This window comes from Sander vitreus, chromosome 22 (genome assembly GCF_031162955.1).
Source record: "Sander vitreus isolate 19-12246 chromosome 22, sanVit1, whole genome shotgun sequence".
NCBI classification, from domain to species: domain Eukaryota; kingdom Metazoa; phylum Chordata; class Actinopteri; order Perciformes; family Percidae; genus Sander; species Sander vitreus.
The window spans coordinates 8,705,837-8,720,078 of NC_135876.1; the positions used below are offsets into that span (position 1 = coordinate 8,705,837).

Genomic DNA, 14,242 nt, shown 5'->3' on the forward strand with positions numbered 1-14,242 from the left:
CTGTCCAGTTTCAACACATGTTTTAGTTTCTTCCTACGATGTGACGTTGTGATATGAAGTCAGTAATGAGATTACATACATCTTCATTGCTGTCATATTCTCTATGCTGTGTTAACCCCGGTTACACATTATCATTGGATAGTTTTGATATTCAGGATGTGACTAAAGGTTGAAAATGGCACCTTAGCATTTAAGCAACCCTTATTCAAACCAGCCCACACACACACCATGAATGCTTACAACACTAATAACCTGAAAGAAGTAAAACATACTCTAGCTTATAATTAAGTCCTTGTGGAAACTAGAATTAAAGATGTCATGGCATCTATTTTAGAGTGCAACATCCCTTTTAAGCTCTCAGGAGGAAATCTTATAAAGCAGACTTAAGATTTAATTATGCTAATATTAGGCTTCTTCACCGTATATCTCTACTGTTTTCTTCAGAGAAATGGAAACTATACTGTAGAAGTGTAACTTCTGGCATTAATGTGTAGAGGGCTTATCAGGTAGTCAGTGATAATCTCAGGTTTTATTCAACTGTTAAAAACGGTTTTGTATAAAAATGAATTTGAGTAATGTCAAGCAATGTAAATGTAAAACAAATCAAAAAGGTTGTCTGGGGGGGGAAAGGTCCACATCATAAGGAAAAATTTTACTTTATTTGACATGATGCCCTTCTCAGAAACATCATTTTTGTGACATTGATTACTCTAATGACACCAGGTGCTGGTGAAGTGCAGACAGTTTACCAAAGATGAACATATATGTGATAAAGCTCAAAAATTGGTTGGCATAAAAATATCACATGATATCGAAATGAATTCCATAGCACCGTGAGGATTTCATGAAAATCATGAGCTGTATTGCACTAGCAGAACATCTTAAAAATTGTGATGCTTCAACTAAAGCTGCGTCAATAAAGTGCTGAGGCTATGCTTCTCTGAGTGCTTATTTCACATATCTAAAGAAGGCAAAAAAAAAAAAGATGATCTCGCTTGGCATCTGAAGCAAAAAAAAAATAACAGGACCTATGCTTTCATCACATTACCATTACAACTTGATTTGAACTTTTTTGACATCTCATCAATCAAAGTCATGGTCCTTGTCATAAATCTCAAGCTCTGTTTCATTTAACTTACAAGGCCTAGAAGGTGAGCAGAGCGTGAAACATATAGCAGGCACAGAAATGCTCCACACTTTCCAAAACCAAAGTCCACTAACCCTGTTCACTGAAAAAGCAAAGTATTGCTGTCAAACATAACATGTCATGTCCTATTTAAGGGGCTGCCTCCTTTACAAACTGCATTTCAAGCGCCACATAATGACTCAACAAGCACTGCCCAGTTCCAAAGACTCCTCCAAATGACGATGAGAAAGACAGACTTCTTTGCTTAATTATGGAGACAACAATTTGATTCATCTTCTGCAACAGTCGCTTGTCTCTATCAGGCAGAGGGATGCCACGATGACACTGTAGAGAATCTTCTGTAGACTGTGTCATTTGAAGAGGAGGTTGGAGTTCTCCTGACTACCTTTCAGTTCTCCGCACACACACATCCATAGGGTACATTCTTTGGACACGGTGGCCCCTAAAATGAAAACTGAAGACTTTCTTCTGTCTTCCAGTTGAGCTCATTGAGGTAAGTTCACTTCTTCAAAGACTTGAAGAGTGTAGCTTCAATATATCGCTGTGCCCCAGCAGCTTTTGGATGCAACACAATGGTGTCATCCTCTCTTGACTGCTGCTTAGCGAAATTCACAAACACCTACAGGGTACAGAAATACATAGACACATTAGGATCAACCTATTGTCCTCTGAGCCAAACTGTCATGACTTTAAAAAAGGTGATAATCAATGCAAGGCAGAGGACATAAGAGAATAAAATAATGTAGCAAGATTTGTTTGAACCATCAGGTGGACGGAATAAATATGAGGAAATCTTAATATCTGATGAATAGTCAGCAATACACACACCACTTGCTTGGTCTCCTTTGTGGTGCAGGGAATTAAATCCCCTGAAAATCCATTAAAAAAATCAATTTTCTTTCTTTTTTTAAAAGAAATCTTAACATCTATCAAGTAAAATCTCTGAAAAGAAAGATATGAAATATAATGCTAGCAGCTCTGTGTTTCATCTAAAGACCACCTTTTTTCTATTATATTACTATATTTTTTATGTTCCTTGCCTTTGTGATTCATTGTGATTTAGTGTGATTATTATTAGGTATCAATAAGTTTTGATGTATTAATTAATTTGACCTATGAAGCACTTTGTAACTCTGCTTGTGATAAGTGCTATATAAATAAACTTATACTTCATATACTTTCCTTACTTACTTTCAGCTGAACGCTAACGTTAGCATGCTGTCATGCTCTCAATTACATTGGTAACATGCTGATGTTTGCAGGTACAATGTATACCAATGTACCAATGTACAACCGAGTTAGTTTGGGATAGAAAACCAAAGTATTGGACCTTTTAAAAAACTTGACCTGATGATGGCGCTAGATGAAAAGTGGTTGGGAGATGAATGTCTCTACCAAATTTCATGGCAATCCATCCACTATTTGTTTCAGTGTGCAGACCAACAGACCGACACTGCCACATTGCTAAAAAAATAAAAAGTTAGTGGATTATTCACAATTCTCAGCAAGCCATCTGATCCTCCTGAAAGAAACACGAAAGGAGGAAATGAACACCCCAGTAAAATTCCCCCTTTACAATTCCTTATGTTGTCCTATGCTTATTTGTACAGAAAGATACTTTGCACATCCACAATGTGAGACAGGTGCGTCGGAGGGAGACAACCAGGTCAAGAGTTGGATAGAAAAACCCCCGCACATTGTCTAACTTGCAAAAATGGTACAAAGTTTAATATTAGGCAATGATTCGGTACCAGACCATCTTCAGGCAAAATGGTCCTATGCTTATTTACCTGGTCAAGAGTGGTCTGTGACACTGAGTAGTCCTCTATGTTGAGCTTGTCTTTGTTAACCAGGACCATTTGAAAGATCCTAGCCAGGGAGGACGAGGAGATCTTGTACTGTAGAGTGTTGTAGTGTTTCTCGGACTGGATGCAGCCAGGGAAGGTGCTCTCCATGAAGGCTTCGGCAGGGTTCAGATCTACGGCAGAACCGGGCTTAGCTGTCCTGATCTTCATGGTCACCACGTAGCCATCACCAAACCTAGGTTCACATTGATGTAAGACAAAAGAAACAAATCAAAGATCAGCAATTGCGTAGAATACTAATGTGATTGGATTTCTTTTCATTGTTGCATGAATGTTTCAAAAAAGAAAATGTGTATATTTGAAATTTGATATGATATGGGATGAAATTAAAAATGACAAACTTGTATTTGAGATGCTGAATGGTTCCCAAACACTTAAAGGATCCATTAACCATAATTGCTAAGCGGGTACACAGCGCTTCACATTCCTCCATACTGTAAAGGCAGATGGCAAAATCAGAATTAAAATCTGTGCTCATAAATATGCATGCACTCATACAGTGGAACACCCACACCAGATAGTTTACCTGTGTGACGTGAGGACCACTGCTCGTCTGTCCTGGATAACACTCATGATGGAGTTCCACAGGAAGCGTCTAGAGAGAGGGTCCATACCTGTAGTGGGCTCATCCTAAGACACAGTAATAACAACAAATACATAAAAATACACACAGAAACATCTTGCATCTCCTCTATCACCTAACCATGCTCGTATAACTGTGCTCCCCATCCTAAACCTCTAATCCAAACCAAGCAGTGACGTTAGTGTTGGTCTCACCAGCAGCACCAGTGCAGGGCAGCCTATCATGGCGATGGCTGTGGAGAGTTTCCTCTTGTTACCTCCACTGTATGTCCCAGCACTTAGGCCGGCATACTCTGACAGACCCAGCTTCTGGATGGCCCACTCTGCAACCTGAGCACAAGGAGGATATTGTAAGTGCCTCATGTCACAATGCAGTCAAACGTCAGGAAAGTAAATCTGTACACTTGATACAGGAAAAAAAAATGGGGCAGATTGAAATGACAATATGTACACTTTGTAGTTTCCAAATGTGCAGGGTTTCTAACTGAACTTGTTTAATTAAGACTAGCTGTTTGTAGTAGCTGCCAAACATCTGAATGGCAATCAACTGTGGATCTGTTTCTACATTATTGAAATCATATTGCGGCTTTTTTTCTCCTCAGTGCTTACAGTGAAAGGATGTGCTACTTTAGTCTGCATGCAATTCAAATAAAAAGTATCACTTTTTCATTCATCTTCGTTTTTACTTCAACTTCCCGCGCCCGATGATTAATAAGTTAGGCTTGTGTTCATTTTAGATATAAACATTATATATATTATGTAAGATACACTGATTACTTTTTTTTATTATTTTACAGTGCTGCTTACAACTGAAATGTCCAGTTTAAAATGATTTATTTCCTGGCAAAAGCTGCAGCTCACCCGGCTGATCTCAGGCTCCGGAACTCCACGGAGGCGAGCGTAGAGGTGCAGATGTTCTCTACCTGTCAGCAGCTCATCTATGGCATCAAACTGTGGGCAGTATCCCATGTTCTGGTGAACGTCCAGGATGTTGGTTAAAATGCTGAAGATTTAGGGGAAAACACTTGGAGTAAACAATAGGGGTGTGAATCTTCACTGGTGTCACGATTTGATTACGATTATCCTGTCTACCATTCGAATCGATTCAATATCACGATGCATCACGATGCGTCACCTCCTCAATACTATATATTGCTACACATGGTTTTCATCAACAAAGCGGAGTCTGAACACAGCAGACAAAAGGCAAAAACAAAAAAGTAACATCATTAGGCACTAATCAATTATGGTCGGTCACTGCATCAATGCAGAATCATCCAGGTCCACATCGAGATGCATTGATGCAATGATTCATTTCAACATCCCTAGTAAACAACACGGATGCTGACTACAAGCCTCAACATGTATGTCACATTCCATATTGGTTAATTCCTTTTTGTAAAAACAATATATTACTAACCTGTGACCAGCGACTGAGGCCTCTCCTGAGGTGACGTCAATGTCTCCAGTCAACATCTTAAACGTTGTGGTCTTCCCTGCTCCATTCACCCCCAGTAGACCAAAACACTGCCGAGGATCAGATAAAAAAAAAAAAAAAAACACGAGAGTGACCAGAATGCTTCATCTTTGGAGTAAATTGCATTGGTTTAGATTTAACCACACAAACCTCTCCAGGTGATATTGCAACACAGATTCGGTCCACTGCAGGGATGATTGTTCCTTTGTATGTCTGGGAAGCGAGACAGGAACAAAATAAGGACAAAAATTGAAGTATATTTTTGAGTTTTATATCTTTTTTGAACATCAATGTTAGCATGTTGTCCATTGTCCGTGACCTGATCATATTTTGGAAACAAAAAATGTCTCACCTTGGACAGGTCTCGTATGCGTAAAATGTCATTTGTTTTTTCACTCTGATAGAGTCGCTCTCTTTCCTCTGCCACATCTACATCTTCTCCCAAAATAGGAGGCCTTGGGCAATCTGATATCCTGCCAATGGAAAAATCAACAACTCAGTATATCAACTTTCCGTCAATCTACACACCAGTCACATCACATTTATCTGGAGGAAAAACTTTTACAGCATCCCTGCATTTCATGAAACCAATTTCGCTTTCTAATTCAAGCTCTACTACACTTACCAGTGATCCAGGAAAAAGCGATACTGGAATAGAATGTTAAGGATGAAATAGACAAATCCTTCAGCAGCCATGCAGAATAGATTCTTTCCAATAAAGTCCCAGTTATAGGGGTCTGGGCTGTAGTCCTCGCCTGAGGAAAATATATAAACACAACGCACCTTTCCATCACACTTTAACACTTTAAAAATGTGTTTTTCCCTCGACTCCGAAGCGTTTGGTGCACAAGGGGGGGGTTCTGAGTGTGCTACGACTCTGCAGTTGGCTCGTGCCTTTATGGCACATGTAAGCTATCCGATTTCTGATGTGTTGAAATGGTGGATGACAGTTGGAGGTTTTCATTGCTTTCATTGAAAGTATTTACTTGCTGGACCATGGTACCTTATATATGAGCAGTTGTGTGTAATTACCAAAGCGAGCGTAGGTATCAGTCACAGCCTGGTGCATGGCCATGTCTATGAGACCTCGTCCCAGGCAGTAATGGGGGAGAACGAGCAGCAGGGTCTTTAACAGCTGGTTGAACTTGTACAGAGCCTGGACAGAAATCCAAATTAGGGTGATATGGAAGATGCATGGGAGATGGGATTTACAGAGAGAAGCCACGTGGTCTTACTGTGGTGCCTTCAAAAAGGTCCAGGATGAAGGTGATGGCACTGCTGTTGATGCCGATGAAGAGGTTGATACATGACAAAGAGACGTAGGCTGTGCTGGGAACACTGAATATAAAGGACATGGGGTACATCATGGGTATCACAGACCAGCTAAGAGAGAAAAAGAAAAGAGAGAGATCAAAAAAGCATCAGTTAAGCACAAGGAATGTCACAATCTAAAGACAGAGACCTGTGATTCCCTATGCGATATACAATGATATACTGATCATTGTTGGAACAGAACGAAAGAGGGTAACACATATTTAATTAAAGAATGTTAAATCCTGAATATTAGTACAATATGTATAATATAATATATAAGTTATTGGCAGAGTCAATTCAAAAGCAAGGCTCAGCTATTTTTTTAGTTTGGCCGTCATTTTACATCATTTGTTGTTGTAACAAATATAGTTAAAGCCTAAAAAGGACAGAAACTTACCCATAAAGCATAAGTAGGGAAATAAGTGGTTGGAGGTTGGTTGGTGAGGTGAAGCACTTCTTATCAAAAAAGATGAAAATTTCCACAACCATCGCTGCACTGATGGAGTAGTTCAACTGGAGAAACAACAATAAAAACAATAAGGGCTGGCGAGTGTATACAAAGCTATGTCATGAGCAAAAGCAGAAAAGCCTATTGAAGTTCTTATAAACATTAGTATTACATGCCGTTAACTTTAATGATAATTGCCAGGTATATCTTGTAAGGTAATAGGGTCACTGTACCATGTCCCAGAGGAAGTTGGCCATCCAGTAGACCAATGGACTGACACCACTGACAAACTGCAGGTGTTTGGCCTGAGTGACTCTCTCCTGGATTAAATAGAGGACGAAGCTGGCTGGAACGAAGGACATGGCAAAGATGACACAGATGGCCACCACTGCATCCACTGAGGTGGTCAGGCTGGGAAAAAGACAGAGGGAAAATATCAGAGAAAACTGACTTTATCACCAAAAGCAGTTTCTTCAGTTCTAATACTTCTTAGAAACTCCTTACTTTTCCTTTCAAAACTCTGGGGTATTTCTTTAAACCAATCACAACTGTCCTGGGCAGCGCTATGCCCCGGATGCAGCGATGGTGCCCTTGCAAAATAGATAGCAGAGGGGAAGGATGTCCCTCCCCTCCGCTATCTATTTTGCAACGGCAGGCTTTATCCCAACACTGCACATCTGGTCAGCCAGACTACTCACACAGTGATCTCAGAGAGCTGTTCTTTGGTGAGATTCAGAGGATGGTTGATGGCAGTTATTCCATATTCATCCAGGTTAGCTCCTTTGGGCAGATTTGCACGGAGGATGGCGTTGTTGGCCACATTCATGAAAGAAACCACAGCATGCCAGCCCTTATTGTTGTACCACACCTATCGAAAGACAGTCAATGATGTACATTGAGTACTGCTGATTTATAGGCTAATGTTGATTGATAACATAGACATCTATAAACTACAGCAGTCTATCACATTGTGTTATACAATGAGGCTAGTGGATCACAGTGATGAAGGCCTCATCCTGCTGGTGAAGCTTTACTGGACTGACCTTGACATTGTTTTGAGTCTCCATGTACCTGAGGAACGTCCCCATGTCCTTCAGCATTTGTTTGGAGCATTTTCCCTGCAACCGAAGAAATTTGAGGCCCAATTACAAAAGAAATCACAGAAGTGAAGTGATGAGCACACACAAACACCATTTTGAGTTTTAAAGCCATACCCCAGTAACATTGAGCAGTCGTCCCAGCTGTGCTGCTAGATCCTGGATGGTCTTTGGCTGCAGCTCTAAAACAGGAAGCTGTCCTCCCACTGATATGCCTCCATACCTGGACACCACAGAGAGAAAACCCCTGCTGACATCTGCAAAGCTTTACTGTACAGGGGTGCAAACTCATCAGGAGTGAAAAAGGTGACAAAGACGCTGCGGGAAGAATGTTTTTAAATATCAGCATTTAAATGTGGATTTAGAGTTGATTTTATGATGAGGATGTAGGGGGAATTTCACCTTAGAATTAATGTAATTATTGCTACAAATGTAAGGGGGACATCAGTTCAGGGTACTTTCAAAAATAAATAAACTCATTAGATCAACACAAATCACAAAAATTACTTATTTTTGATTCGAAAAAGAGATTTTCACTGAAATGTGACAATTTTGCACCCCTACTGTAACTCCAGCTACTGCAGTCCAAAACTGTACCACACCATTACAACCACTGGAGGGAGAACTGCACCACTACACACAATACATGTAATATATATCAAAAAAACATATAAGATAGCCCTTTTTGGACCTAACTGTGGACTGACAATGAAGCAGTTGGATACAACTTACCTTTGTTCATTCACCCAATATTTGCTCTTCAAGCTGAAAAAGATTAACATTTCAACTTTAGAAAGTACTTTAGACACTCACGTTTCAATAGCTTCTTACAGTGTTGCACTTTTACATATTTATATATATATAAAAGAGTACTATACATTCTTTGTTATATGAACACATCTCGAATAAACCTTTGATGTAATAAAATTACAGTTTTTCCTTTTGTGTGCAACTACAATATATTTCAATATTCTAATGAAAATACCAACAGTATTTTTTACCAAGAGTATTTTTAGTTTTGGTCTAATTTGATACAAAGTACGGCTTATTTCGTCATATTAATGATTGTTAACACAAAGGTTAAGATCAATGTAGAGGGGAGAAACTATAATACATTGATTCTATTAGTTACAGTTACTTTTTACAGTTTTTGCTTTTTTGGAATAACAAAGTTCTTCTTTTTGAACTGGTGTGAAGGTTCTTATACCTGGTACTAATGAGAGTGGGGTAGGTCTTCACCAGGTAGTCAGAGATGTTCCTGCCTGTCAAGTCCAGGAGAACATCTCCTGTTGACTGGATCCTCTAATGCACAAAAGAACACATTTGATATGAGAAACTCATCAGCAGTGGCAGACCTCTAAATGTATGCCATTTCAGATGAATAAGTGGATGTGATACAGAAGTCAGTGCACAATACACAAAAGTGTGTGCTGAAGGAATCTAGTGACCCAAGCAGCTACCTGTGGAGGTGGCAGGCCTCCAGCTCCAGCAGGACATACAGGGAGCATGCTGAGTTTCCTGGGTGTGCTGCACTGACAGTCTGGAGATGGCCTGAGGGAGTTCCATTCTGGGCCGGCCAGCATATCTATCAGGACAGGGTTAACCAGGGGCATCTCCCACTCCGTGGTGATGTTGTTACATGGAAAATCTCTACCAGTGGGAGAAATTGACCCATGTAGTCAAACAAAACAGCACAGAAGGCAGGCTGGGGGGGACAAAATGGTTTAAATCTGTGTAGGTGACTCACTCCAGTGGTTCATCCGCCATGCAACGAGTCCCAAAGCCAGGCTTGTCCAACAGCACCTCACCAAAGTATCGCATCGGAGCATCCATAGGACGCTCATTACTGCAATGGACAAAATCACAAAATGTAACTAGCGACATTTTAGCTATTTTAGCCAAATTCAATAGAACGTTTTGCACTGATCTCATTCCTCATATCAGCTAAACAGTGCTTGGTCACTGTGTGTTAATTATACCAACCTGAAGAAGGTGTACTGTCTGCCATACATCCAGGGACTGAGAGTCAGACTTGGATACTCTCCAAAAGGTGGAACGATCAGAGTGAAGGTCAGTGCCAGGAAAACAAAACTGGCAGGCAGCACAATCTACCAAACACAGAAACACAACTGCCACTTAAAAACCAGACAAAATGTGTACACTGATGAGGTTCAAGGCCCTGGTCTGTCTTGGAAATTCAACTCTAAAATTCAGACAGCCAAACTGAGACAAGCACCTCTGCTGATTCACTGTTACCAGCTTAGTTTTCATAGCTTTATCTTATTCAAGTAAATCCACAACACACAATATAGCAACACTTAAAATGTGAAAAAAAATAAAATGCTATTATGATTACTGACAGTGCTGCAGTGGATTATGGTTTGATACATTATGGCATTGTTACCTGGGCAAAGAAGTCTTTGTAGGAGCGCGTCGTGTGATGCAACCTCTTGATCAGCAGAGCGAAGAACTGTTTGATGGTCAGACACACGCCTCTAACCTGGTAGGATCCCCTGCCTGCACTGCCTTCTGGGACATCACACGGGCCCTGGCCATTAGTGTGCAAAGCCCCATCTGTCCCTGGAATACAGAGCTCATGTCAAGCTGCACAGTCTGACTTGCACATGCAGTGTACATGCTAGATTAAAGAGGCCAGCCAGCCAGCAAGCCATGTTTAGTCTTCTGTGAGCGGTGATCAAAAAGCTATCTGCAGTGCTCTACTTGCCTCAGGGATGTAGTTCATCATCATAACATGTTTGTGCCAGTGAAAGCTCTGAATCGAAGTATATATGTATGATAAATACATCAGCTCATTACATCTCACTAGTCAAAAAGCCCAAGCCAAAGCTCTCTGCATTACACTGTTGTCAGGAAAAACACTTTTTCCCAAAACATGTTTTCAGGAATAGATTAAATGTGAGGGCATTGCCCAACATGTCTAACTATTCAGCAAATTTCTCAGTTGACTTCACATATTCTTTTTATTCAACAAAGGAGTGTTAAATCGGTGTCTTTTTACATCACATAATAGACTCTAAATCTTCTTGAATTACAGAAATTTATATGTTTTTCCCACAAACGCATTTGTCCAGCACTGTAAGCTAAAAATGTCACCTTTTGGTGGTTCCATATCAATTGCCACTCTGTTGTATCCACAGAGACTAGCTCGACAGATCTGTCGCAATGAGTTCTTGTCTGAGAGAGTTGGAAAGTGGGATACAAAGAATGTAGTTCACATGATGACGGGCTACAAGAGACACAACTACACATTCAGACACATGACAAATCAACAGGACGAGAAAGAGAAGTTAACGGAAAGTACCACAAAAACAAATTGTGCATTTCTTCTTTTTTTACCTGGTGTACATTTCTTGTTGGTTGCATTCCCATTAGCAGTGACCTTTAGGAAGATCTACAAAAAATAGCTTATGTTATTGTCAGGATCCAAGATTAAGTGATGCTCTTTATTACAAAGCCTTGTGTAACAGAGCCTAATCACTGTAAAGGTGAATGTCAGGCAGTGTTTGTATGACAGATTGTCCCAATAAAACTCTTCTTTTCTGTTCAAATTGTTGTAGCACTGAAAATGAAAATATAATTTGTACTTCAATAACTAAGAATCTGTCTTATTCAGGGGGGGCAGTGATTGTCAGTTTGAACTATTGTCTTATTTTCTTAAAGTCTGGGACTATAATGTAAATTTGTAAATTTTTTAGATGTCCTAATAAATCAAAACTGTATGTAGTTGTTAAATACAAGCAGTCCTACGATTCCAGCTGTTACCATTTCTTTTGTTATTATTTCCACGCACCTCCTCCAGCGATGTGTCGGACACACCGAAGCTGCTGAGGCCGATGTCCACCAGGGTTTCCTCCAGCTCCCTGAAGAGGCTTGCGTAGGCCATGGGCTTGAAGTTGCGGTTGGGCAGCAGGTAGGTCAGCTCCTGGCCGATGGCCTCAATGAGACGAGCCTGCGGCACGTGATGGTGGATCAGGGCGGTGATGCGTTCCATGTTACCTGGAGATTAGTGGTAGAGGATGATTTTGCTTTATTTCAACGTTCATCATACGCTAATTGCTTTGATTGTGTTATTTATTATCTTATTGCGTGCTGTTACGAAAATGAGGCACTAAAGAATGTAAACTAAGCAGCACCATTGGTAATAGTAAAATATCTCACAACTGACAGGTGGCATGTTACTGTAAGTAGAAATATGCTGTAAGAAAAGTAAGAGTGTGTGCACAATCACAGCAGAGAAGAAAGAAAAACAGAAGAAAAACACATTAAATCACATCATGTGGTAGGCAAAACTGCATATCAAATTGACCTTTAAGAGGTCAGTCAACACATGGTGTTTCTAGGCATGTTGGCAGCAGACTGACTATAATCCAATGCAAAAGAGCTTTTCATCAACATGACAAAGATATTATGCTCCATTACAGCATTCATTTAGACGTTGAACAGACTTAAACAGGTTCAAGGAGATTGGCAATGCACACTGATCTCTGAAATGACTACAACACGATAATGGAACATACCATCCATCTGTCTGTCTGGAGGCTGGCTCTCCTTCTGGTCCACTTTAAACTTTGAACACTTTGAACAATTACAGGAGCAATCGTCTGTACGGTCACAGCTGGCCTGTCGGATTGGAAACCACCATTTACTCTCCTGCATGTATTTCTACTCGCTCTTAGTCTCACTGGGACTTACACACAAATCAGCAAGGGAGTCGTAAAGGTGAAACCACTGTATTAGTCAGTTGTTAAATAGAAGTAAAAATGAAGCTACATTTCTGTTTCATATGCAGTTCTAGTCAAACAAGAACTGAATTCTGGCAGTATAATAAATCCACCATTAACCCAAATTCATACTTATAACTTTTAAAGCTACCACTCTGTACCATTTAAAGCCTACTGCACACAAACACACACAAGGCTCCGTTTTCCCCACCTTTGGAGTGTCACGTTTCATTCGTCGCACAACAGTGAGGTAGAAGCCAGCGCCAAAACAGTTCTTGAGGAAAATGGGGGAGCCACAGCAGTAGAGGCGACCCTGAGAGATGATCGCCACTCTGTCACTCAGCAGGTCGGCCTCGTCCATGTGGTGGGTGGACATGATCACTGTGCGCCCTGCAGCGTGGGAAAGAGAGACACGATGACCAAAGGAACAATAGAGAGATATGAAAGAAGGACAAACCTTCCTTCTTGCCTTAATCAAGATTCAAAAACACTGCTGTGCTGTGAAATACTAAGGCAGGAAAAAAGCTCTCCATTAAGTTTTATTATGAGATTTCAGTACGGCTATTAGTAGGTCCAAGAATATATATGACAGAATTGGGATATTTAAACGGTAAGCATTTGTCCTTTAGAATTTAAGACAGAAAGACTCTATTACTTTATACATAACAGCTTTAGGTCAGAATGTTACCGTTTTTTCAGGTTTCAGGTTTAGTGGAACAACTGTCAGACTATTTTTTTTTATTTTAAGATAATTTTTTGGGGGATTTTCAGCCTCTATCCTGACAGGACAGCAGAAGGCAGGAAATGGAGAGAAAGGGGGGAATGACATGTAGCAAAGCGCCACAGGTCGGAGCCGAACCCAGGCCCAGAGTAAACCTCTATATATGGGCGCCTGCTCTACCAACTGAGCTATCCGGGCGCCAAATGATGCAATGTTTTGAGAAGGACATAGGTTGAATTATTTGTGGTCTGACCAGACAAACCTGTCAGGTTTGTTCATCATCTAACCTCTACATGTCATATAATACAGCATGACAAGCTACACTGTTACTGTTTATAATCATCAAGGGAACCTAATAATGTAATTTCATTTGTGATATGAAGGCAAGGATATTAATGAATTAATATTAATTAAATTATTAATGATACTATCATCTAATGAACTAAAGTAATTTAATGAAATATTTTCCACACAGTTTAGCTGACTACAAACAGTAGCAGTAGCAGTTATTACAAATGCACTATTATGTTAAACAGCTTGTTAATGTGACAAAAATGAACTCAAATAAAATTAAAATAATGAATAAATAAAGAAAACATTTAAAAAGCAGTATTAACTACTACCTATTTTTAACTGATGGATTGTGTCCATGGCATAACACATTTCAAGGCGTCATCCTATAAGTGCTTTATTGTATGTGCATGTTGACGATTATGATGATTACAATTAGAGCATAATATAAGACAGTAAAGGTTGGCTATGTGAAGGGACAACTGCAACCATTATATTGGATACTGTAATAAACTTATTTTAAGTTTTGGTATCTGTTTACTTTAGGGGCTAATGCAG

General features: G+C 40.0%; 1 protein-coding gene across 1 annotated transcript in view; it reads right to left on the bottom strand.

Annotated features, from left to right (window-relative positions):
* Positions 1-626: 626 nt before the first annotated feature.
* abca4a (ATP-binding cassette, sub-family A (ABC1), member 4a) overlaps positions 627-14,242 on the bottom strand; it is a 34,708-nt gene continuing 21,092 nt past the window's right edge. The window contains exons 22-49 of the mRNA XM_078281255.1: positions 12,884-13,062; positions 12,469-12,571; positions 11,742-11,947; positions 11,288-11,342; positions 11,045-11,125; positions 10,335-10,510; positions 9,914-10,038; positions 9,678-9,776; positions 9,391-9,580; positions 9,138-9,232; positions 8,663-8,695; positions 8,048-8,153; positions 7,877-7,951; positions 7,532-7,701; positions 7,067-7,244; positions 6,783-6,898; positions 6,307-6,454; positions 6,104-6,227; positions 5,697-5,826; positions 5,424-5,544; positions 5,222-5,284; positions 5,015-5,121; positions 4,456-4,597; positions 3,790-3,924; positions 3,539-3,642; positions 3,354-3,446; positions 2,938-3,187; positions 627-1,766 (exon numbers count right to left, since the gene is read on the bottom strand). Coding sequence (XP_078137381.1) covers positions 1,647-1,766; positions 2,938-3,187; positions 3,354-3,446; positions 3,539-3,642; positions 3,790-3,924; positions 4,456-4,597; positions 5,015-5,121; positions 5,222-5,284; positions 5,424-5,544; positions 5,697-5,826; positions 6,104-6,227; positions 6,307-6,454; positions 6,783-6,898; positions 7,067-7,244; positions 7,532-7,701; positions 7,877-7,951; positions 8,048-8,153; positions 8,663-8,695; positions 9,138-9,232; positions 9,391-9,580; positions 9,678-9,776; positions 9,914-10,038; positions 10,335-10,510; positions 11,045-11,125; positions 11,288-11,342; positions 11,742-11,947; positions 12,469-12,571; positions 12,884-13,062 — 3,524 coding nt within the window. The 3' untranslated portion in view covers positions 627-1,646. The remainder of the gene's footprint in view (positions 1,767-2,937; positions 3,188-3,353; positions 3,447-3,538; positions 3,643-3,789; positions 3,925-4,455; positions 4,598-5,014; positions 5,122-5,221; positions 5,285-5,423; positions 5,545-5,696; positions 5,827-6,103; positions 6,228-6,306; positions 6,455-6,782; positions 6,899-7,066; positions 7,245-7,531; positions 7,702-7,876; positions 7,952-8,047; positions 8,154-8,662; positions 8,696-9,137; positions 9,233-9,390; positions 9,581-9,677; positions 9,777-9,913; positions 10,039-10,334; positions 10,511-11,044; positions 11,126-11,287; positions 11,343-11,741; positions 11,948-12,468; positions 12,572-12,883; positions 13,063-14,242) is intronic.